At 52.4% G+C, this 23417-nt stretch overlaps 1 protein-coding gene across 3 annotated transcripts in view; it reads right to left on the reverse strand.

The window, feature by feature from the left end:
* Positions 1-643: 643 nt before the first annotated feature.
* FLT4 (fms related receptor tyrosine kinase 4) overlaps positions 644-23417 on the reverse strand; it is a 56941-nt gene continuing 34167 nt past the window's right edge. The window contains exons 10-30 of one of the 3 annotated variants that reach the window (XM_083798835.1): positions 22496-22658; positions 20470-20614; positions 17704-17812; positions 16627-16986; positions 16299-16445; positions 15508-15639; positions 15092-15198; positions 14817-14952; positions 13909-14013; positions 12313-12426; positions 12019-12107; positions 11580-11727; positions 10924-11018; positions 10315-10437; positions 9850-9961; positions 9378-9477; positions 8836-8941; positions 7776-7915; positions 6952-7072; positions 6058-6143; positions 644-4639 (exon numbers count right to left, since the gene is read on the reverse strand). In XM_083798835.1, the coding sequence (XP_083654961.1) occupies positions 4423-4639; positions 6058-6143; positions 6952-7072; positions 7776-7915; positions 8836-8941; positions 9378-9477; positions 9850-9961; positions 10315-10437; positions 10924-11018; positions 11580-11727; positions 12019-12107; positions 12313-12426; positions 13909-14013; positions 14817-14952; positions 15092-15198; positions 15508-15639; positions 16299-16445; positions 16627-16986; positions 17704-17812; positions 20470-20614; positions 22496-22658 (2855 nt within the window). In that variant the 3' untranslated portion in view covers positions 644-4422. Of the gene's footprint in view, positions 4643-6057; positions 6144-6951; positions 7073-7775; positions 7916-8835; positions 8942-9377; positions 9478-9849; positions 9962-10314; positions 10438-10923; positions 11019-11579; positions 11728-12018; positions 12108-12312; positions 12427-13908; positions 14014-14816; positions 14953-15091; positions 15199-15507; positions 15640-16298; positions 16446-16626; positions 16987-17703; positions 17813-20469; positions 20615-22495; positions 22659-23417 lie in introns of all 3 variants that reach the window. The other 2 variants (XM_083798834.1, XM_083798836.1) reach the window with 2 other exon arrangements.

The following is a 23417-nucleotide window of genomic DNA, read 5'->3' on the forward strand; positions in this document are numbered from 1 at the left end:
ATGGCCATATACCCCTTAACGTTGCATCCAGTGCTCCCCCAGCCTACATCCCGTCGCTCCCATGGAGCTCAATGGAGCACGCTTCCCCCTGTGCCCGCGGCCCCGCCGCCATTTTCCCCTCCCGAGGCCCGCGGCCGCCCACGGGCTGAGGGCGCCACCTGCGGGGCCTCCCCGGGGAGCGCCCGGCGAGAGGCGGCGGCTCCGCGGCGGGGCCGGGGCGCTGAGGAGAAGGGGGCGGCCCGGGGGGCACCGCGGTGCGGTGAAGGAGGGCGACAGGGGCCGAGGGGCGGCCTCTGGAGGCCAGGAACCGGGCCCTGGGGCGGCGAGGATGGGAGAGGGTGCGGGAGAGATGGCGGAGGGGTGAGGGTGCTGGTCCCGTCAGCAAGCTTAACCAGCGCGTATCCGGCTTCGTCATGAGAAAGGGCCGAGTTTCATCCTGCATGGAAATGCCACACAGCCCAGCTGTTTCCTTGAGGATGTGGGAAACGCAAAGGGACACAAAAGTAAAAATAATAAAGCCGAAATGTGCTAATTGTGCAGGGTTGCCTCTGCAAGCTGGAGCGGGGATGTCCTGAGCCGCGCTGGGAGCTGGGGCCGAGTGGAGCCTGTGGGCAGCGGCTGCCTCCAGGAACCAGAGCGCTGCTGCCAGTTACGACTTTATTCATTTTCACATTTAGATATTACAACAAAACTCTTAATGACAAAGGATAACAAGTACAATAGGAGGAGAGGAAAGAAAGCAGTGTTCTAACTGGTTTGATACATAACGGTGAACTTCCAGAGACAAGACTCAACAGGAGTTATGAAAACTCACGTACGCTCACTGGTAGGAGAAATTCACGCATGCAAACACCCACTCACCCACAAAACACTCACACAAACCACACTTTTGTACTCACACATAACCCATGTTGTAACCTACTTGCTTCCGAGGCAGTCCACTGAAACATTGAATGCTGCTGTAGCAACAACAGGTACCAGGTTAAAATATTGCAATATAAATGAAGTGTTACTTGATACACAGGTTTTTCTTCAAAGACGCACGTGTATTTGCAAGTAGGGGACCAAACACTTTGTTTTCATGAAGGAGAAATGTCCTCTCAACACCAACACTTTGTAGGGAAAAATGAGACTGTGTGTAGACTGGGAACGGTCATTTTAAAAGAGGGTGATGATAAATAGCTTAGCTTCAGTTACATGTTCCAGTAAAAGGCCTGAACAAAACAAAACAGTGCACTGTGAATAGAACAGGCACAAATATCGAACCTGGGTTTTAAAAGCTGAAATACTTGCTTGTAGCTGTGGAAAGACAGACAACGCTGTTGCCTCTCATCTCAAAACCAGAACAAACCAGCTTCTTTTCATGCTCACATTTATCTGAAGACTGTAAAAAAAATGCCAGAAATAATGCAAGAGTGTGGGGAAGGGTATCAGGTTTGTACACTCTAATTTTAGTATACTTTTAAGAGAGCAAAAGTACAATTGTCTCAACAACTCTTCAGTATCCCACAGTACAATTGTTCCTCCTCATCAGGAGTGTCTGAAAGAGGAGCCAGCATTTGCTCGTATTAAGGCTACATTGTTCGTGCCAGGCTGTTGATGCAGATACAATACAATCTGATTCTTTCCCCCCTCCAAGATGGTACAAAATAGAGAAAATAAACTTCTGTGGGGTTGGATGATTTGAATGTTTAAATTCAGATGTCACTTCAGTGCTTTCCCCAGTGTGAAGCAGGGGATCTTTAACAATAGCTCTAATGAAGTAACCCTTCTCCACAACGATGCCTGTGAGCAATTTACAGCTGAACCTAAAGCGCCAGTGCAGCTGTCCCGGCCTACTGGGAGTGCTGACAGCCAGCCAGAGCGCTCAGATGCCTCCGTCCCATTTCTGCTGAGGAATCCCGCCAGTGCCCTGCAAATGCCTGGCTTTGCTAGCATGTTTCTAGCCCTCACTTGTAGCTACTTTGGAATTACGTTTTTCAACTGTTAATTAATTTATAGACATCTTTCTTGGGCCTTCTCTCAGACAGGCCTGTGTTTCCAGGCAGAGAACTGTTTGTGAAGCACCGGAAACAAGAAAATGTGGGCCCTACACTGCACATTACCAAGAGAGCAGCCTGAATTCAGCTCTGTCTGTCATCTTCCACCCACGTGAATCCTGGTGGAGACCCCCAGCAGCACAGGGCACAGGCAGCCTTCCTTCTGTCAAAGAAACCACCCATCCAAAAACCGGGGCAAGACGAGGGCAGGAGAATTTGGCCTGGCCTAGACCCCATTGTCTGTCCTACTTCCCTGGCCTGGCTCTCCAGCATCTCCTGCCAGAAGGATTCTTACTGAGTCATAACAATTACTTAAAGATATTTAAATTCCTGGCAACTTCGGGGGACGCCAGCAGAAGTCAGGGAATTAATTGTCACATGCAGTTTCTAATTCCATGCCCTGAGCCAGCTTGGCTCAAGCCGGTCCAGTTTTGTGCCTCTTTTTGCCATGGAAATCACAACCATGTCATCCTGCTGCCATGAAATGGGAGGGGAACATCGGGTGCTCTGCACAGGCTTAGAGAATCTGAATGACAGCCACGCTTTTCCCATGTGCTAAATAAATTTTCCCCATTACACTTGTGCAGACAACTATAATTAAGACTTGGGAAAGTCATCCATAAGGACTCGCAGGCTCATGTCAGGAAATACCTTCTGCTGTAAGAGAAGTACAGTTTGGGAAAACAGTGTGTCTGGCAGGAAACACAATTTTAAAAGTCCAAACCCTTGCCTATATGCACAGAGGTGTGGCCTGCAGGCAGAAACTCCCCGGTGCTGAGATGCCCTGGTGCAAGGAGCTCTGCCAGCCTCTGGCGTGTGGGAGAAGGGAAGATGACAAGCTGTTCAGACGAGCCTCTTCGCCCAGACTCCTGGTGGTGATGTAACCGTGCTCTGTGGCTGAGCTCTTGCATTATGAGCAGGATGGAAAGAAGTAGGTGGAAAGTAGTGAGGCAGCAGCACAGAAATCTGTTGAGAGGGGCTGTGGAGGTTCCCCAGAGCTCTGATTCATGTGGTTATCTTTTAGAAATAAAGGGCCCAAGTGATGAGATGGTTCCTCAGCAAATAGATGTTTCTCAGTCCTCCAGAGACAGGTACGCTGTGCTGGTGGCTCTGCAATGGAAACTGGAGAGGAGCCCATGGTGCAGAGAGTGCCTCTGTAGAGCCAGGGAACCAGGGTGGCAGGAAAGGTCATGGTGCAGAACTGTCCATCCAGAAGGGTGAGGGCTTGGGCCCTGGCCAGGCACTGCCCTCTGGTGCTCAGCGCTGCCAATGCAAGGAGATGCAGCCCAGAGCACCTCGTTGCTGGAGCTGTGTTCCTTCCATTGTTTCAAAAACCCTTGCAGCAACTTGAAAATAAACATTTCACTCCCTACCACTTACATGCTTTTCCTTTCAGCAAACAACCCATTTTCACTCTATGTTTAGAAGCCAGCTGAAATTAACACAGCCTTGCTTTAATTTCTCACTCGAGCAACAAATGATCTCAGCACTGCTCTTGGAGAAGGGGAAGGCAAGAGCAGGAGACCTGTGAGCAACCTGCTCCCAGCACAGAGAATATAAAACCCCGTCTCACACAGCGCCTGCAGAAAGAGTGGCTATTTATCTCACGGGGAGGACTCTAGCCATCAGCTGGTGACCTACTCAGCGCTGGCTGTGTTGAGATGGCTGAAAAAACCCCAGTGGTAATGTAGATTGACAGGTCGCCACCAGCAGAAATGAGAGGGGTGTGGGTGTTGCTTGCAGAGGATATAGAGGCTGGGTGCACACTGGTGCCTCCCCAGAGCGAACAGCGTGCACGAACATTTACAAAGATCCCTTGGGATCTCTCTGTACACCTCTTCAAAACGTCCTGCTCTTGCTGCTACCACCACTAGGGATTTCTTCCCTTTGATTCTGCTCCGCGACTCAGCAGCTGACATCATGAGGAGAGGAGGAGGAAGCAATCCAAGGAAAAACATTCAGGCTGCACACCAGGAAGAAACTTGAGACTCAGGCAGATCTATTTATATCTGACCTGAAATGGGCTTTCTGAATGGGAAGCTGATCTGAGTGGAGGCTGGATGCTAGGCAGAAGGTGCTGTAGTGCTGAACACAGGCACCCACTCGCCAGGAGAATGCATCTGTCTGAGCCACAGAAATAAAAGAAACCCGAGGAATCAGCAAGGTGCTCTCTCCAGTTCCGGCACAGAGAAGTTGCAGCTGGAGGTGCTGCGTGGGCCGTCAAGCTGCGGTTCCAAGGACATCAGTGTTCCCCATCTGGTTTTGGGTGGGTTCCCTGCTGGGGTTGGGTGTAGGTTGAAGGGGAAGCTCTGAGTGACCCCGATGATGTGCCTGGAGGGTGGAAGGGGATGCCTCAGCAGGGCGTCTCCGGGGCCTGATGCCATTAGTACTGCTCGGAGAAGAAGGAAGCGTGGAGAGTGGGGGGACTGGCCCCCTCTCCAGGCGGGGTGCAGCTGCCATCCTCAGAGTGTTCTGACAGCTCCCCGTATTCACTGTTGTAAAAAGTCTGGCCTCCGACCTGGGACCCGTACAACGGCCGACATCTGCCCCGCAGGTCTGACTGTTCCCCTGGCAGCTCTGCAGTTCGGCTGGGCCCTTTACTGCTGCGAGGGAGAGAGACAAAGAAGGTCAGTCTGAGCACTCCTGGAAAGCCTCTGTCCTGCTTAGAGAGATCCCAGGTTCAGGAGACATCATCTGTTAATGCACGGGGCAGCGATGGGGTCAGGAACGGACATACACCTTCACTTCAAAGCCCAACACCAGGTCTTGCTCTAAACTTAACCACAGCCCGTATGTGTTGTAAAAACCCTGCGTGTAACCCAGCCACAGAGTTATATGAAGTTATTTTACCTCCTCTAGATAGCTCTGGGAAGCCCAGGGAAGGGTTGGGACCCCAACGAGCGGGGAGAGGCAGGAGACATTACCTCAATTGCTCCTAGACCTGGCAGGAGTAACAGAAGCTGATACAAGCCAACAGCGAGGATGGGGGAGAAGAGACAAAGGAAGACAACGAAGAGGATGTGGGAGGAAAGCAGCAACCACATCTCTGCGCCTGCCAACACCAGGTGACAAACAAGAGGTCACAAGAGCAGGGACACATTCAAGGGGAGGTTTAAGGGCAGTGTTTGCTAGGGGATGGGCCCTCAGGAAGCCTGTGGTGTAGGAGACAACAGGAAGGTGCCTTAGGGAAAAGAGGACAAGGACAAGAAGCAGGAGACAGTCTGATACAACAGCAGAGAGGCCACAGGGCTATGGCTAAGGGCAAGGACAATGACCAGCCTGATCTGATGTTGGGAGGGAGAGGAGGAGAGGAAGAGCCTTGGGACTGGCCTTGTCTATACACGTGCTGACATGGCTCACTCAATACAGTCACAGAGATAAGGTCTCAGCCTGCTCTGGCACCAAGCAGAGATGAGCAGGACACGTTCTTACTCAGGCTCCAAGTGTGGGGCAAGGACATAACCACCTGTAACATCCTCAGCCTTCAGAGCGCCAGCTTGACCTGCCAGCCTCAGTACCAGCATGCAGGAAGTCCTAAGGCCTGGACCATCCCTGCCATGCCACATCAGGGCCCTGTAATACATGGGGCAGGGCTGGGGTGAACCCCAAGGAGGTGGCAGCCACCAGGTTTCAGTCCACCCCGCCTGCCACTGCTTGAAGAAGCCCTGATACACTTCACCAGAAAATGCCAATTAGCAATAAAGAGCCCTGATAACACTGTCATTCCACTGTGTCTCATCATCTTAGTGGACACATGCTCATGCCTTACGGGACATGTTTTGGTCTGTTGAATGGGCATCGTTTATATTTTTAAAACCTGAGAAGCAGCAGGCAGGTCTGTTATCGGTGCACTTTGCCTCTTGTTAATGTGTGCATGGACTTCTCTGGCTCAGAGCCCACAGCTCTGCTGCTGCTGAGAGCCCCAAGAGGCATACCCTACAGAGAGCTGCCAAGAGCTCCTTCTTGTCTCATTGCATTTGGCAGCAGGGAGATCTGAGTGGCTAGACTTAAGGAGTACCTGAATCCACCTTCTTTTCTGTGTCGGTTTTCTATCCTCTCAAATTCCTCAGATGCCAGAACCATCCCACTGTCTGTCTGATTGTCCTGGAAGGAAGCAACAGGAGTTATCAGTAACATCCCTGTCAACTGATCAAACTGGCAAGGGAGGAGGAATCATTCAGGAGATGAGATCATGTGCATCTGTGATGGGAAAAAGGAGTGGGGCATTTTACTTCCAGAAAGACCATGGAGCATGCTGGTGATATTCTTAGGTGACTTCTTAGGTGCTTTTAAGCCACACACTCAAATGTAGGATTTGTGTGGGCAATTCAATGCTACTTTTGGGAAAAAAAAAAAAAAAAAAAAGAGTGCTCCCTGCCTGGAAGATGTATTACCATGAAACTCATGAGAGGTGAGATTTTCGTCTGAGATTAATGGTATGATTTAAGTTTTGCAACCACAGGAGATGTAAGTACCAGACCAGTTCACAGAAGCCAGGAGGGCTCCTACTGCACACTGCTGTGTTAGTCAGGATAGGGGAGCTCCAGGTGCAGACAAGCACTCTGAATTTATCTAGTCATGGCTGGATTTCAGTCTGCTTAACCAGGCTACGTTTACAAATTTGAGAAGGGTGAAGAGCAGGCTCTTCTCTGAGATCCTTTGTAGTCCTTGCTTGCAGATCTAAACCTCCCTATCTCACAGTCAGAGAGTAGGAGCTGTGCTATTGAAAAATCCTATGTTCCAGGTGAAGAAATGAATGTGCATAGGGCTGGACAGACTGAACAGGAATGACGCAGACAGACTGACATTAGATAGAAGTGATTTTCCTTCCATGATCTTAAAAGCAAATGTGTAAGGAAACAGCTGAATGTTTTTTCACCCCCCTGCTCAACCCCACTCAGATGCTACTCACCGGGTGTGCCTTGTACATTGTGTGTGTCATGGGAAACTCTTCAAATGTCTTTATCCTGGATGGACACCTGATCTGATTTCCTCCCGTCAAACAACCAGGGAAAGAGACGCAGTTGTAATATCTGCCCACAGAAGCATACAGTATTCAGTAAAACCAACAGAGCCAACGTCCTGAATAAACAGGATAAACTGAATAAACTGAATTCAGCTTCCTCTCCCTGCAACCAAGGTATGCAGGGAGGTAAATGACCCAAATGGTGTATTTTTGGAGGAGAATATGGTCACCTTAGGCCTCTTGTCCCCCTCTTTCTACAGTAGGGAGCACCCAGACTTCCTGACTGCATCAGGCACTGATTATCTCTCCACTCTGGATAAGCAGAGTAATGCCATATAGATCCCAGGTGTCAAACCATCACAGCTCTCTGGAGATACGAAGCCTAGGCCTAACTGTCTGGTTTAGATAGGAACAGACTAGTTAGGATGAAGATCCTGCACTAACAGACTGGCAGAGACTCAGCTGACACCTTTCTTCATCTACCTGATGCGCTGGGATGCCTTTGGTGGGCGGGATGTGATGCTCTGTAGTTCGAAGCAAGAGGAGGAATGTCAGGCTCAGACACTGGGGACTCTTGTTTCTCAGCAAAGGAAAGTGATTTTGTTTTTATGAGCAAGATACTATGGCCTAAGTGCTTGGATCACACCTGATCACCCCGGATTTTTCCAACTTCTCACTACTGGGTTCTCCTCATATCCCTCAAACTTCCTTACTGCTCAGGTCACTGGCTGCCCGCTGGCCTCCCTCAGCCCTTTTCACAGGGGATTCACCTTGCTGCTAGGCTGTGGCAACGTATCCTCATGTCAAAGTCCTCTTCATCTGAGTTTTGCTGGGCAGAGGAAGGCACCTGGCAGAAACCATCATCTTCTGAGCTGTGAGAGTCATTCAGTGGGATGTAATCCTTCCCTTCCTGGGAGGAAGAACAGTCAGTGGCTGTACAAGAAGGGGAGGCCTTTCCTGCTAGAAAGGGCTCTACAAACAGAAACTATCAGAGCTGGGGAAGAACATTCCTATTTTATGTCTTCTGTTTCTCTCAGACAAAATATCTGCCTGGAGATTTCTGTGCCCACTGAGTTACGTGTTTTTGAGCATTGCAGGTCCATGGAGGTGTGTGTGTGAGCAGGAAAACAACTCAGTCCGGTGGCACCTACACTTCTCCGACCTACATGGGCAAAGCACAGTGACTTAGTCATGCCTGTGCTGGGATCCAGTGCTGAAAGGCTAAAATCAGAGGGGCAGGATAGGTCAGTACTCATTTTTAAGCATTTAGCTCTCATCTTCAGATAAGTTCTGATAACATCAAGAAAAAGTTAATAGCAGAGCTGCACATTCATTGCAGTTAGAAGTGCTGGTGAGTTACTGCATGGCAGTGATTAGTAATAGTTTCAGAGAATTGTGGATATCTGACTGCTGTAATGGAACAGTTGTTTAGTTCACATGGCCCTGACATTTAGATCTGAAGATAGAGTTTCAGAAACCTTGGTGAAGTCCGGGTTTTCATTATGCAGTCATGTGGGAGGCAGGAGTGCCAGGGCCTTGAGTCAGCTGAAAAATTTCAAATAATCATCTGGGGATTAGGATGGAAATGCTGGAATGACGACTGAGAGGGCACCCGCCCTGCAAGGAGTGGGGCTATTTTAGGATTCAGTGAGAAGGCTACTGCAGAAATATTGTCTCCAGTACCCCTGGGGGACAGACTTGTCTGATCCAGGAAACACTGTCTCATCCCTTGGCCTATGCAAAGGCTTTGCATTGCCTGGGGCATCAGAGGAGGGCACAGTGGGGGAGCTAGCAGTCTGGAGCTGTACAGGGACACAGAGAGATTTTCACCTGCTGGACGTTTTCCTGAAGAAGGTTCCCCAGTATCTCCACCAGGTCGGAGAAAGTTGGTCTCTCCTTGGGATCACCATGCCAGCAGCTCAGCATGATACGGTAACTGCCGAGAAGAAACACTGGTTTTATACCACAGAAACCCCCTCCTACCCGGCTCTGCAGCTCCTACCCATGTGGTGCCTGCTGGCACAGTGTGTACTTGCAGTGTGGAGAAAAGCTTGGTACCCAGCACATTTTGTGCCATGGACCTACAGGAAGGGGGCTGCAATGTGGCTGGTTCATTTTGTGTTGAATAACTGTTAGCTCAGACAGAGCCAGTTTAGACACCTCAGATACCATCCGGAGCAGCAAAGCACATTGCCAGCTTACAGAACCATCCCAGAGAGGGTATGCAAGGGATTTGGTGTTCCTAGATAGCTCTGTCCTGCATTCAAACCCAGGAGAGGAGACGTTGGCTCAAACCCTGGCTGAAAAGTCTCTGCATCCCACAAAGGGGCCTGCCCTGCCCTACGCCGGGATCCACGAGGTATCCGACTCACATTTCTGCTGTGGCGTACTCTGGGGCTCTCATCCTGGTACCATCTTTGAGCCTCTGGCAGAACTCCTCGTTGATCTGGACTCCAGGGTATGGAGATGCCCCTAAAGGAGGTTTGAAGAGGGGTGAGGAAGCGGGAACATGAAGCGTGCCATCAGAAAACAGTCCATGTCCTGAGACTGCCCTTCCTCTCAAAACACATGGGAGCTGTGGTCACTTCTCATGCACAGCTCATGTCTTTGATGCTGCTTGAGACAGGCCCCTCTGCCTCAGTGGGGAGGAGGCTGCCTCCCGTCACCCTGTTCACGGGTGGATATGGCCTTCATATTTCTTTTGCCCACACTGATGTCTTTCCCGTCACTCCTCAGACATGCTGCAGAGCACCAGGGCCTCCTGCACAGACTGACCCACCAAGGTGCTATGTGGGAGGAAGGTCCTGCCTCCCTCAGCAGCATGTGGCCCTCATTAGCACTCACCTAGTGAGAAGATCTCCCAGAGCAGGACCCCAAAGGACCAGACGTCACTCTGGGTAGTGTAGACCTTGTCGAAGATGCTTTCTGGAGCCATCCACTTCAGGGGGAGGCGGGCCTGCAGGAGGGAGACAAGGGGCACAATTGCTTATTTAGGAACCAGAGCCAATAGCCCTGATCCTCCTGATGGAGGAGTGGAGGTTTGGTTAGGCCAGAGGGAGGGACGAACACACTTTAAGAGTATAAGGATAGAATAGTGCTGAAGGGCTGAGGGGCAAAAGGGAGGAGATGGAAGCCTAGTGGTAGTGGACTGAACCTCCATTATTGGGCCAATGGTCCCTGGTCCCAGCCATGCAAGTGGTTCCGCTCCTCCCTTTTTATCTTTTCCTCAGTTTATTCCATCCCCAGAGTAGTTTATCAACACCTCACCAGAGGCCTAATCTGTATAGGGTTTAAGAAGATGGCACTCACACTGCCCTTCCTGACGTAGTCGGGGTCCTTGTAGATGTCCCGGGCCAGGCCAAAGTCGCAGATCTTTACCACGTTGTTCTCTGACAGCAGGATATTGCGAGCTGCCAGGTCTCTGTGGATGCACTGAAGGCACATGAAGAAGAAGGGGGCAAAATCAGAGGGACAGGAACCACCATCATAAAGAGCAAAGCACCCCCTACCCCTATCCTTCCCTTGCCAGCCTGATCTGTAATGGGGAAATAGTGGGAGCAGGGAGGAGCTCAAGACAAAAAAATTAAAAAGAGATAATTAAAGAGAGGATGAAATGCAAGAGGACTAAGTTCCCATCCCTGCATTGCCTGAGACTTCTTGAGGGGCATGAGGCAGATCACTGAATCTTTCTGTGTGTCACCTGCAAAGTGGCTGCAGGCGGTCCCCCTGGGTGCAGGGTTTTGTAGAGATAAATCACAAAACAAGTTCACACTGCAGTACTAGAGATCGGAAACAGCCAGTCAAAGAGCCCGGCTATTCATGGGAGAGGCTCTGTGGTTACACGGACGGACCTCACCAGGCCTTTTCTAGTCAGGCATGCACGAAAGAAGAAAGGAGCACTGGAAAGGGCGAACTCACCTTTCGGGATGCCAGGAACTCCATGCCACGTGCTACCTGGAAGCTGTAGCAGATCAGGTCTTCCATAGTCAAGGGACTTTGCCACAAGTCATCCACTGCCCAGGAGTACAAGAAAATGGTTAGACAGTGAGTGGCCTCTTGTCCTCCTTGCCTCTCTCTAGGACTGCAGGCTACAAATAGCCCCTGGGTGAGATACAGCTAGTGTTTGGTGCTAACTGGAGAAACTCTCTCCCACCTATGATTTTCTGCCTAGGTGGCAGAAAGCACACAGCAGGAACCTGTTCAAGTGTGAGGAGAATGAGTCCAACTTCCAGAATACTTCAGTAAAACATCTGGAAGGGACTTTGAAGGTCAACCCATCATTCCTGCCCTAGGTAGGACCCACTGAGGAAACCCTTCAATTCTTCTTTCTTTAGGCTAAAGAAAAAATTTTAAGTGACTTAATCCTCCCTTTAGGGTTTCTAAAGTCTATTCCAAGAGACAGCAGATGAATATAATAGCCCTGTTCAGGGAATTGCCACACAACAGTGGAGTGATCGGCGTTGAGGCTGGGTCCCAGCTGCCCACTGTCGTGCTCTCCCCATTCCCAAGTTAGGCAAGTCTGGCATTTTCTTCACGGACTAGGTGAGGAGCTACTGCCAAGGCTGGGGTATTACCTTCCTGGATCGGCTGTGCTGTCTGGCTCTTGTGCATCAGAAAGCGGTTGAAGATAGCACTGTCACTAGTCCTGGAACGACTCCTCCTGTCTGCTCTCACTGCCTCCACGATGGACTGGACCTGAATACGCAGCCTGGGTGACTTCTCCTAGCAAGAAGATCAAAACAAAAACCTCAGCAGGCAACACACAGTGCAGTTCCTGCGCCCATGAGCTACACATCCCGCTCTTAGACTGTAATTTTGGTCTGGAAGCACCTGTTCCCCACTTCAGACAGAAATTTCTTCCCTGATGTTACCCATGAGCCAACATCACTGTGTAAGGGTGACCTACTGCTAGACAGAGGGTGTCTTTGTCTCATTGTCGGGTTATGTTTCTGGTTGCATGTCTTCCTTCCCTAGCCATGGAACAAGTCCCTAGGGACAAAGGAGGTTACCTACCCTGTAAGGACTGAACCCTTCCCGCTTGGTCCGCAGGTAGTTGGAGAGGTTGCCATACTTGCAGAACTCAACGATAACCATGAGTGGACCTGACGAGAAGAAATCAAATGTCAGAAAGAGGCAAGGACTTGGAATAGTCAGAATCTGCCCCAATTCACGTTATACGCAGTGCTGCTATGCTGTGGCACCAAGGCTAAGCACACACATACACACTGATAACGTCCCCATGTGTCCCTGCAGTCACTCTTGTGGCCAGCAGAAACGGCACAGGGGATGACGCCCTGGGATATTTACCATTGGGTTTGGTACAGGCACCCAGCAAATTCACCACGTTGAGGTGATTCCCGATGTGAATGAGGATCTTCAGCTCTGACATCAGTGCCTTGTGCTCACTTGCGGTAGCTCCCTCTGGAAACACACAAACCACGTCATGATGATGCCTCCTTGCAGCTTTTTTGTGCCCCGTCTTAGCACGGCGTTAATGTGAGTCTTGCTGGGGAGGTTGTGACCCCAAAGCCTCGGTACATTTTGTTATTGCATGTTTCCAAATGAAATGGCAGAGCCTCCCAGGATCCCTGCTGTAATGCACAGGGTGCATCCTGCAGGTGCAGGGACCCAAGCAAACACAACCTGCATCCAACAATTTTTTCCTTATAATAGTTGTGCAGAAAAAATATTACTCGAGGCTTACATACAGGTGCACACATTTGAATCTCTGCCCTTTTAGCCTCCAAGCAGAGATAACGAGCTATAAAACTGTTTTAAGGAAAATTAGAAACAAAAAGACATTTGAGGGTTTTGATTGTGACTGAAGATAGGAGCTGCCTCAGAAGATCTTTTTATAATTCCTCTCCCATAGCAAACACAGCATTGTGCCCCTGTCAGCTCTCTGTACTGCATTTTCTCTCTGACTGCCTAATTTGCAACAATTCTTGCTCCTCTGTTTTACTCTAAAGGTGCATTCTCTGTTTTTGTGTGCATTTTTCATACTTCTCTGCCTTCCCCATATGCGTTTTGCCTTACTTGGGAGTTTGCAAATTTAGTTTGAGAGAGAGAAACATCCTCCTGAGCTGCAGCTGGTGGGCCAGGTAAGAGCCATGCCTCAAAGGACTGTAAAACAGCCTTGTATGGCCAGGTTTCTCTCTGCAATTGTCATGCGGATCACCCGTCCACCTGCAGTGGTAAGTGCTCCCGAGCCAAGCCATGGTTCAGTTTCTATGTACAGGCCACTGCTGACTGGGGACTGCCTTGATATTTTGTTGGTTGCCAAATTACAGGATAATGTTCTGGATGCCTGTCTGAAAGTGCGGCTTAAAATCTCACAGTGGATTGACCAGGCTTTGGATGCAAAGCCAATTCAGCCCTCCTAAGCTCCAGAGCTGTAACGTGCTTCTTTACCCGTCTCTGAACCTGGCCCATAAACATGAAATACAGGAACATTTTGAAGAAGGCAATTAGGAGCAACATTTTCTTTGGTGACCTGCCAGAGAGGGGCTCTGGATTCTTGTTCTTCCTTCGAGACAGATCTTACTCTTTGCCTTTGCAGACAGTTAAATTTCCTTGCAAGCTGAATTCCCCAGGTCCCTGCTATCTGCTCTACCACTTGCCTCCCAGTGCAGCTGGGTGGGGCTAAAGCATTCACGAAGGAAGGCCAAGAGGATCAAATGTGTAGAGGCCAAGAAGCCATAAATTAAAAGACTGGCTCCAGCTTCTCTCCCCTAGCTCAGTGCTGGCTCAAGCAGAAGCACCCAGGAGTGCTTAAGGGAGATAAGGCATTTGTTAAGGCCCTGGAAAATGTTTTATGCAAAAGTCCGTCATTTACAAGGTAGACTGTCTCTGGCACCCTTTATATCCACAAGGACTGCGTATTCTGCTTCGCTGTCCACATACCTTTCAGCATTTTGACTGCTACGGTCTCACAGCTGTTACTTTTATTGATTCCAAATGCTGATGCTTCCACCACCTTCCCAAATGCACCATGACCCAGGACTTTACCTATGGGCAAAAAGAGAGAGGCAGCATGAAGGAAGGCAGGTGCAGCACATGGAGAATGGGATGAAAAAACAAAAAACCCTACAGGAAACCATGGGATGAAGAAAGAAAAAGGGTTATAAAGGAAAAGGAAGGAGTGCAACGTATGCCCTTTCCAGGTGGCTGCTTGCTTTGGCGGTGAGAATAAGAGAGAGGATGAGGGGAGGAACTGAGACAGACCTGGCATGGACAAAGTGGAGGAAGGAAATGGCCCTGCAGAAGTGAGAGGCTGTTTGTTGCCCTCAAACAGGCCGTGTGGGAAAGGTAACTGCGACACCTTGCAGCAGAGCAGCCAGGGCTAACGTCACTGCTCAGTGCATCAAAGGCAGTCTGCAGCCCTTTTAACCCTCCCAGACAGAGGGAAGAGACTGCAGGTGGGTGTCTCAGCATGAGGAGGATAATGGCTGCGTTCCTGGTCCTGTACTCAGGTTACCTCCCGTGAACTGGGCTGCTGTGTCCTGATCGCCAGTTGGAGAACATTGGGGTGTGCTTTAAAGCATGCCCAGAGGTCTCATGGTCTCAGTGATGCCTGTGGGTATGGTGGGAGAGTCTGGGCTTACAGTTGGCTCAGACCTGCCAAAGAGACCCAAAGAGATTTTCCCAGGCACAAGTGGGCTTTAGGGACAGTACGGACAAGATGGGAAGCCTGAGACAGAGAGGAGGCATTACATACACAAAATCGTGTAAGAAACCTGGAGGGTGAGTTTGAAGGGCTGGTGGGAAGCCCTGGGTGCAGCATGCAGTGGTGGGGATGGGGCCCAGCTCACCTAGGCGCAAGCGGTCTCGCGGGAATTCCCACTTGCTGGAATCATAGGGCAGGTACTCGCACTGCTCCTCCAAAGGCACCTCGCCGGGGTCCATGATGATGGAGAGGTAGCCAGTCTTGATGTCTGCATGGGCAGGCTGTAGGGATCAGCCAACACAGCGGGTGAGGAGATGCCTCCTTTGCCTGCCTCAACCTGCTTTCCCCTGGCAAAGGCCATTCCCTGTCCCCGTCTTTACTACAGCCCTTACGTGCCCCGGCAGAGAGACAACCACATACCCTTTTGATGTTACAGAAGATGAGGATAAGGAGGATCCAGAAGAAAACAGCGATGACCCCAGTCCCAATCAGGATGACAATCTCCACATTGGTCCTGTCATCAGAGCCTGTGGGACGGGAGTGAAATTGCAGATTCAGAGATGCCCGTTCCCTACCCCAGCTCGGCTGTCCCATTCAGGATGTGGAGAGACCAGGGAGGTGTGTTTCCCCTCATGCTAAGCCTGTCTGAGCAGGCTGACTTTGAGAAGAGCAGAGTAGCTTGACGCTTCCCAAGCTAAACATCCTCTGGACTACAGGTGCCCTAAGGGGCTTTCACTGCCCCCCTGCTGCCTGGTATCACAGGGAAGAGGCATGGGACCTTGGACACACTCCTGTCAGACGGTTTCATCCCCAAGGGGTGTTGTGGCTGCTGGTACCTTCTACGGAGACACTGGCCGAGGAGTTCACACAGCCCTTGGCGTTGCAGACGCTGCAGAGGTAGAGCCCAGCATCCTCCTCCCTCACCCTCTGAATGCTCAGCCTCTGGTTGAAGTCCGCCAGGTCGATCCCTGTAAGGCACGGAGGGTTATGGTGGTCACTCACAGGAAAGGAGGATTCATATATTGAACTCATTGAGGCTGAAAATAAAGCTTCTATTTTTTGGCTGTTTTATTTTAGATGACAGAATGAAATCGTGCCGGCTGGCAGAGGATCTCCTCTGGGGCCTTACAGACCAAAAACTACCCTGGAGAGGCCCTCCTCAGGCGGTGTATGGAGGGAACGAAACCCCTACAGACATTGCTGGATGGCAACAGTGCTCGGGCCATCCGGATGGTGTGTCAAGCTCTGCTTCACCTCCAGGGCCTGTTCCTTTCCCTCTGCAATGTGCCCGGATACTTCCCATGTTCCTTCCATAGGTTATGGGTTGGTCTCTGCCTTAGCAGAGATGCCCAGCACTGAGCAAGAGAGTAAGAAGGAAAACGATGCCTCTCTCTTTGCTCTCTGAATGTACATGTGCACAGACAGTGCTGAGCCAGGCCCTAGGGCAACGACTCAGACAGTGAGCATGCATCAAACCAGGCAGAACATGATTAAAACAGAGTTCAGGCAATTCAGAGAACCAGGTGCCTTTGCCTGGTCACAGCAACTCCCAGAACCCAGCAGTGCTGAGTTCTCTGGCCACCGGACATGATGCCCTGCCTTTGATTCATCCCCCACCCCACTGTACCTGACACTTCTTCCACCAGTTTCTCGTCTTTGTACCAGCTGATGTCAGGAACGTGGTTGCCGTCCACCTTGCAGCGCATCTCTATGGAGTCGCTGACATTCACCCAAATGTCTGTCAGGTTCTGCTTGAGGCGAGGGATCTCCAGGGCTGGAGGAGCAGCACAAAGAGGAGGGGAAAACGGGAAATGGATTGATCAAAAGAATTCATAGCGGGCTTTGGGTGTCTAACCCCTGCTTGCATGGCTTCTCCCAGGGATGGACTGGGAAGCTGACTGCAGCAAGAGCACCAGCTCTCCTCCGTCACTCCCACCCGCCCTGCTGACCCTCACCCTGCACAGAGATGTACTTCTTGTGGCAGTGCTTCTCCCGGGTCTTGCGGTTCTGCACCTCACACACGTAGTCTCCCTCCTCGCCCAGGGAGATGTTGGGGATGGTGAGCAGCAAGGTCGCGTCGTTGGAGTCAGGCTGAAAACGCAGCTCCCCTTGCATCTTGGTGGCATAGTGGTGGACGTTCTTGCAGTCCAGCACGAGGGGATTGCCCTCCTCATCGTGGAGCTTGGAGAGGTTCAGCCGATACCACTGCAGATTCTCATAGGTGTAGTTGTCTGCATTGCAGCTCAGCTGGAGGTCTTGTCCCTCTATGGGCTCTTCCGAGGGCTGGGATTCAATCTCGAACCCATCTGGAATAGCTTTCAGGAAGGAAATGAACATGTGGATGAGTTTTCTTGGCTCAACTACCAGGCGCATTGAATTTGTCTCCTTGGGCTCAGCTCTCTAAGACCCTGCTGTCCTCAGTGGTTGCAGGTATTCACCTGCCTCCACAAAGGCTGGTGGCTGCTGACAGCACGGGTACTGCCTACGAGGCTTCTCGGGTCTCTCTAGACAGGCCCGAAGATAAGCCTCTGCCCACTGCTGTGCCCCTGCTGGGTTCCCTGTCCCCAGCAGGAACAAACGGGCTCCTGCCAGCACAGGGTACTGCTGGCAGGAAGCTTATGTGCCCCCATATGGGCCAAGACCCCAGCCCCCGCTGCTGGGCTCCAGCTCCTACAAACTTGGCTTTCTCCCACCACCAAAATCCTGTGGGGACCGTGCCAAGGGCTGGGGCCAGAAGGACCCTGCCTGGGAGTGGTTCTGGCAGTGCCACTAGAGGATGCTCTTGGACCAGGCACATCCCCTAAACATAGCCACACCGGCTCATCTCCAGATCTGAGTGCATTATCTGCTGCCAGGGCTCCAAGCTTTTGCTACTTAGCAGAGATGTGGGGCACCCCTGCTTTCCTGCTGCCTTCCTGGTCACTGTGTAAGGTGCTGCGTGTGAATGAGAGGATCTGGCGGGTTTAGGGACCTGCCTGTTCCAGGCAGAGAGCCCAGCTGACACGTGTGGAGGGGACATCCACGGTACTCACTGGTCACGTAGAAGTAGATCAGCCGCTCGTCTCGACCCACTTTGTTAGAGGCGATACATTTGTACATGGCTGAGACGTTGGCCTCCTGGATGGCCAGTTTGCTGACTGTCTGGTGGGGGAAGAGAGCATCAGAAGAAGTTAGGAAGGATGAAGGGGAAGAGAAAAGTAGGATCAGCGCCGCTCTCTGGCAGGCAGCAAAACACACAACAAGCCTGGCCCCAGAGGGCAGCTATACCTGGAAAAGGGTTATGCAAAAATAGGCTTTTGTGTATTTCAAGCCTCATCTGCTGGCTCTAGCAGCAGCAGTGTGGTTTTATCCCCTATTTCTGCTCCTTTTCACAGTGTCCAGCCAGTGTGGATGCACCTCCATGGGAGCAAACTGCTCGCTTAGCCCCTCTGGCCACCACAGGGACAGGCCTGTGCCCCGCACGGGAGACATGAACGTGATGAGGGGATGGCTAAGCTCCTGCCAGCCTTTCTGACAGTGGGGAGAGAGGGAAGGGACACAGAGACTGTGATTCCCTGAGCCCTCTGCAGTTAGTTAGGTGACTGCTCAGGGTCCCACAGAGTTCAGTGGGATTTACAGGTACTTACAGACCCGTTACTCCTCCTTTTATCCACAAGTGGAAATCAGCCCTCTGGAAGCATCCCAGCCCTCGCCACTTCAGGAAGAGCTGTCATCTTCTCCCTTTACATTCCAAGTGTGTATAGACACGATCCTAAAAGCTTCCTCATCTGTCCTTCCAGCAAGACATGACTAAGGCTGGGCAAACAGCCTGGCTGCTGTCCTGGGAGCTCGGTCCCAGGAGATGCTGCCTCCAAAGAAGCCAGGAAAGGCGGTGAGGGAGTAAGGCGGCTCTCCTCCTCCCAGCTCACACTGCACACATGTGAGCTGCCAAGTATGCTACAAGCACTCCCCTTAGAGGAGATCTGCAGTTTGAAGCACAGGTTTCTCCTTCTCCCCCGCAGTTAAATGACAAGGTAATTACATGCAAAGATCCCTCTAATGGGGCAATGTTTAAAATGCAAAAGATTTATTTCCTATAGGGAAAGTACTTCGTCTTTACTATTCATCCCGTACACTTTGGAAGGGATTTTAATTCGAAGTGGCAATATATTAGCTTGTGTAAATCAGAAGGAACAGTCATTCACTCAGTGCATATTCATTACAGCTGAAGTGACCTTATTACTAGCACTTTTGTATGCTGCCTTTTCTGTTTCCTGGGAATATTCAATACAGCTGAAGTGACCCTACTGGTGGCACTTCTGAGTGCAGCCTTTCGTGCTTCTTGGGGATTTTCCCTCTAATGGGTACTGTTACATTTAAATAGGGTTTGGTCTGCATTTGGCATCATCCTGCCATCCAGAGTGCGTGGCCATGCACTGCACGCATGGTGGCTCCTTCTGGCCTTTATGGGCAGAATAAAAACCAGGAGCAAGATGGTAAAAACCAGAGGAAGATGGTAAAAGACAGTCAGAAGGGAGGAGGACAGGGAGAGAAAGCAGATCTGGGGACATAGTGGAAGAGCTCTCCTCTCCTGGAGCTCTTGCACATCCCTGGGCTGCACAGCCCGAGTGGGACCTGCAGGGCAGTTAGCACCTAACAGACTGGGAATGAGGACATGCTGTGGAACAGGAGGAAGAGGGAAAGAAAAAAAAGAGGGAACACAAATGCGGGAAACAGCAAAAGATCTAGAGAGACAGAAGAACCAAGATGAGAGTCACACTGGGAGGGGGACACAAGGTCGTCTCACCCAGGAGCTCCCAGCACCCCTGCTCCCTTCCCCAGGGGACGCTGATCGCTGCCTTTCCCTTCGGCTGCTCTGGGAGGAGCAGCGTCTGCCCCTGCCACCCTTTTGGCAGAGTGACGAACTCCCGGCCAGGCCGGGGAACGGGAAGTGCCTTTGGAGGTGTGTAGGAAAACAGGAAGTGACTTTCGGAAACGGGGGCCCATTTGTTTGTTCTGCATCCCTCTGCGAGCAGCCGGTGCCCGACACCAGCGGGAACAGGAACCCTGCCGCAGCACAGGGCACAGGCCTGACACTTGCAGCTACCAGAGAGACAGAAAGAAACAGGCAACAAGCACTGTCCAGCTGTTTGCAGGTCACACACCCTGACAAGGGAGAGATGTTCTTTCCAGGGAGGAAACTGTGTGATGGAGAAGTGGGTTCTGCAGGGCACACGTGTGCTCTCCCTCACAAACCTGCAGCGGGTGGACGCCAGCATCTCCGTACCACCCTCACCCCACGAGGAAGGGGACAGCTAGATGAAATGCCCTGCCACACACACGGATGTTCCCGAGGCCGGAGATTTCCTGGTCAGCGTGTGGCTCCTGCTTTCCCTTCCCAGTTATGCGGGCTGCTCTTTGGGTCTGGCTCTCCCAAAACAGCTCAAGCAGGAGGACTCAGAAATGCCCCCGGGAGCCCCCCCAGCCTCACCCCCACGCCCTCCCCAGCTGGGTGCCCCGAGTTCAGCAGTGATCGGTGTGATCTCTCCTCTGCAGTCAGCCCCCGTGGGAGCCTCTCTGGATGCAGGGAAATTTCTCACAGACGACAGCTCTCCCTCGCCCTGGGGCTGCCTGGTACCGCAGAGCCCCAGAGCCGGGGATGGCTGCTGCTGGTTTACTTTAGAAGCAGAGGTGTGACGCACTCCCCAAATCCGTCTCTGCCAGGTTCATTTCCAGGCCACTTTTGCTGGCTGATAGCAATGGACGCCACCAAGACTCCCGCTCCCTGCTCTAGGATGGGCCTGGGGCTGCGGCCTCACCTTGTTCCGTCCCTCCACGAACTCCACCCAGGTGTCGATGCTCTCGATGGGGTTTACTGCATCCTGCTGCGACACGTCTTTCCAGTCCTTGCACTCGGGCATCCGGTCTCGCTGGTGGCGTCTTGCTGCCCGGTGCCTGCTATTGCTAATCCAGCAGCGAGGGAGGAACAGGGGAAAGAGAAGAGAAATGGGGAGAGGGTCAGCTGGGAAGAAGGCAACAAAAACAGCTTTGTGTCTGAGAACCAGTGCTCCTATTCTCTGACTGCAGAATTTCCTGGGTCTCTTATTTACGTGGTCCTAAAGTGCCTTATAAGAGTGCTCTGCAGTCACTAGCGAGGCAAATTTTATCTACAGATATGAAAATTGAAGCAGGGACCAGATACTGGTGTCCCAGGCAGTGCCTTCACCCTCAGGCCGGTGGTTTCAAAATTCACTGCTAAGGATGGAGATAGGAAGGAGAGAAAACTGTTCATGTGTGCCTGGGGCAGTTCCTGATGCCACTCTGCTCAACAACGAGACTTGGGGCCTGGCTGGGGCTGTGAGTCAGGGATGTCACAGCCCGGCTGGGTGCTGGCCTGGAGAGTAGAGCGTGCAGCACCTGAGGGTGTACCTCCTACCCCAGATCCCACAAAAGCTGGGAGGGAAACATCCCAAGGAGAGATGCTGCTGGCATCTCCTGAGGACATGGTGACACCTCTTTGGGGCTGAGGCAGGCGGGCAGGGAAGAGAACCCAAATCTGTCAAAGACCCAAGATGCTGCAGCTTGTAGGGTGCTTCTGCTTCAGGTGGAGCAGGGAGATGGGAGGGTCTGCCCAAAATCCAGGGAGGGAGGTGAGGAGGGAAAAGGCTCGCAGTGGCAGAGAGGCAGGGGGGAGCTGAACACCCAGGAGCAGGGGCAAGGGCGCGCTGCTTGCGGTGCCGGCAGAGTGCTCAGCGGGGCGAGCACACCGGTGAGTTGTGTAAACAACAGGAAGCCAGAAAGAAGCCTCCTGCATCCTCTGTAGCTAAGCTAGGCAGAAACACGGCGGCCTTGGGAGACACTGCTCATAATTCATGGGCCCCTCTGCTTCCTGACAGGGCCATGGTGTGCTCGCATGCAATGGAGAGCACTCTGGTGTCCCTGGCTCGACAACAGCCTGCACAGGGCCGCAGGACCCGGCTTCCTCCAGGCAACCTGATGTCCTCTGCCCTGACTGCTCTGGTTACAACTCTCCGGCATCCCTTTTCCCTCTTCCTGCAAGGCCACAGCTAAAAAATACCACTGCAGCCCTGCCTTGTGCTGCCCCCGCTTCCTGGGGAACAGGCAGCGGGCACGCACCGTTCCTGCCTATCCGTCGGCGCTGCCGGCACCAACACCCTCTGGGCGAGCTGCCTGGCAGCTGGCGGAGAGCTGGCACTTCCCCTGGGTTCTGCACTCGTACAGCACAACTCCCCTGGCTTCTGCAGCACCTCCGACCCCCTGCCTACCAGTGCTTTTGCTTCCATCACCCAGCAGAAGATGAAGGACCAAAAAACCACAAGGACCTGAGGGCAGGAATGGGGCAAGCCCCAGCTGCTGTCTCAGGGTCTCACCAAGGGGCTGTGACCATTTCTCCTACAATCTGCCTCAGTTTCCCCATTCGCACAGCCCCTGGCAGACAGCCTGAGGGAGCTACAAGCTTTGTCACCAGTCAGTGGGTGTTGCTGCAGGTGCTGTGAGGTGTGGCTGGGCCATGGGCATCCCCTGCCGGACACAGATGGCTGAGGGGGCAGGGGAAGCTGCGGAAACACTTGGTGCCTGGGACCAGCCAGGCTGGGCAGAAGTCCCACGGGCAGCACAGCAAGCAGCTCTGGTGCAATCCATTCCACCTCTCTATGGGGCAAGTGGGTGTACGGCACTCCGAGCTGCTGCTATCCTCCTCTCGCCACATCATGGCTGGAAGAACAATAGTGAAGTAGGGTCTGGGACACAGCCAGGGTCGCGGGGAGCCCATAACCGGTGCTGGTGGCCTGGCAGGATGCGGGTGCTGGGAGAAATGGCACTTACAGGCTGCGTCGAGAGAACATCCGACAGGGCATCCACGGCCTCCACTGCCACTGGATCACCTCCGGTGCTGGGATGCCATAGACCGTGCAGGTGAGGGCCTGGGGGCTCCTCCGGGAGTAGATGCTTGGGGAAGAGGCTTCCTTCTCATGGATGCGTGGAGGAACTGCAAGAAGAGAGACACAGTGAGGGGCCCTGGGCTCAGCTGCTGCATCCCCAGGCCGCGCACAGCCCTCCCCAGGCCTGTCTGTAGAGAGACCAGGCACTAAAGGACCGTGGCTCTCAGGGCAGCTCCTGAGGAGCTCAGACGTGTAAGGCAGAGGAGGTTATACTTAGGCAGATTCAAGTGATGGCATTTCTCCTTCCTCTGCGGGGCGTGACTGTCTGGATACTGCAGCACTCCCAGTGCTGCCTAGCAGCCCCCAGCACAAGGTTACAGAGCCTGCTGGAGACAAATCCCCAGGCAGCAGTGCCCTTCTACTGCTTCTTGTGCTGGCCCCTGATTCCTGCACGACAGCAACCAGTTTCCACCAGAGGAAAGCTCCCCAGGAGCCATGGGACAGCCAGGGAAACTGTTCCAGCTGCAGGCTCCACGTGGGTTGCAGCTGCCCTGCTCTCAAGTTCCCGTCAGTTAGGATCACCTTCAGCAGCAGCCCCAGCTGCTGTTTGTGAAACGCCCTGAGCAAGGACATACCCTGCCCAGAGCAATGCAGCCAGGAACAAAACTTGAGTGTCCTGATTCCCACTCCTGCGCTGCATCACCCAGGCCACAAGGATGCAGCCCTGCTGTAAACAGAGCATCCCTCAGGAACTGGCACAAGGAGATGATGTAGGTACCAACTGCTTTAGGAAAGCAGCAGGGGCTTGGTCTTGGAGCACACCAAAGGCCAGGGCCATGGGCTCAGTGCTCTCCCCCTGGCCCTGG

This window comes from Anser anser, assembly GCF_964211835.1.
Source record: "Anser anser genome assembly, chromosome: 14".
Lineage (NCBI taxonomy): Eukaryota > Metazoa > Chordata > Aves > Anseriformes > Anatidae > Anser > Anser anser.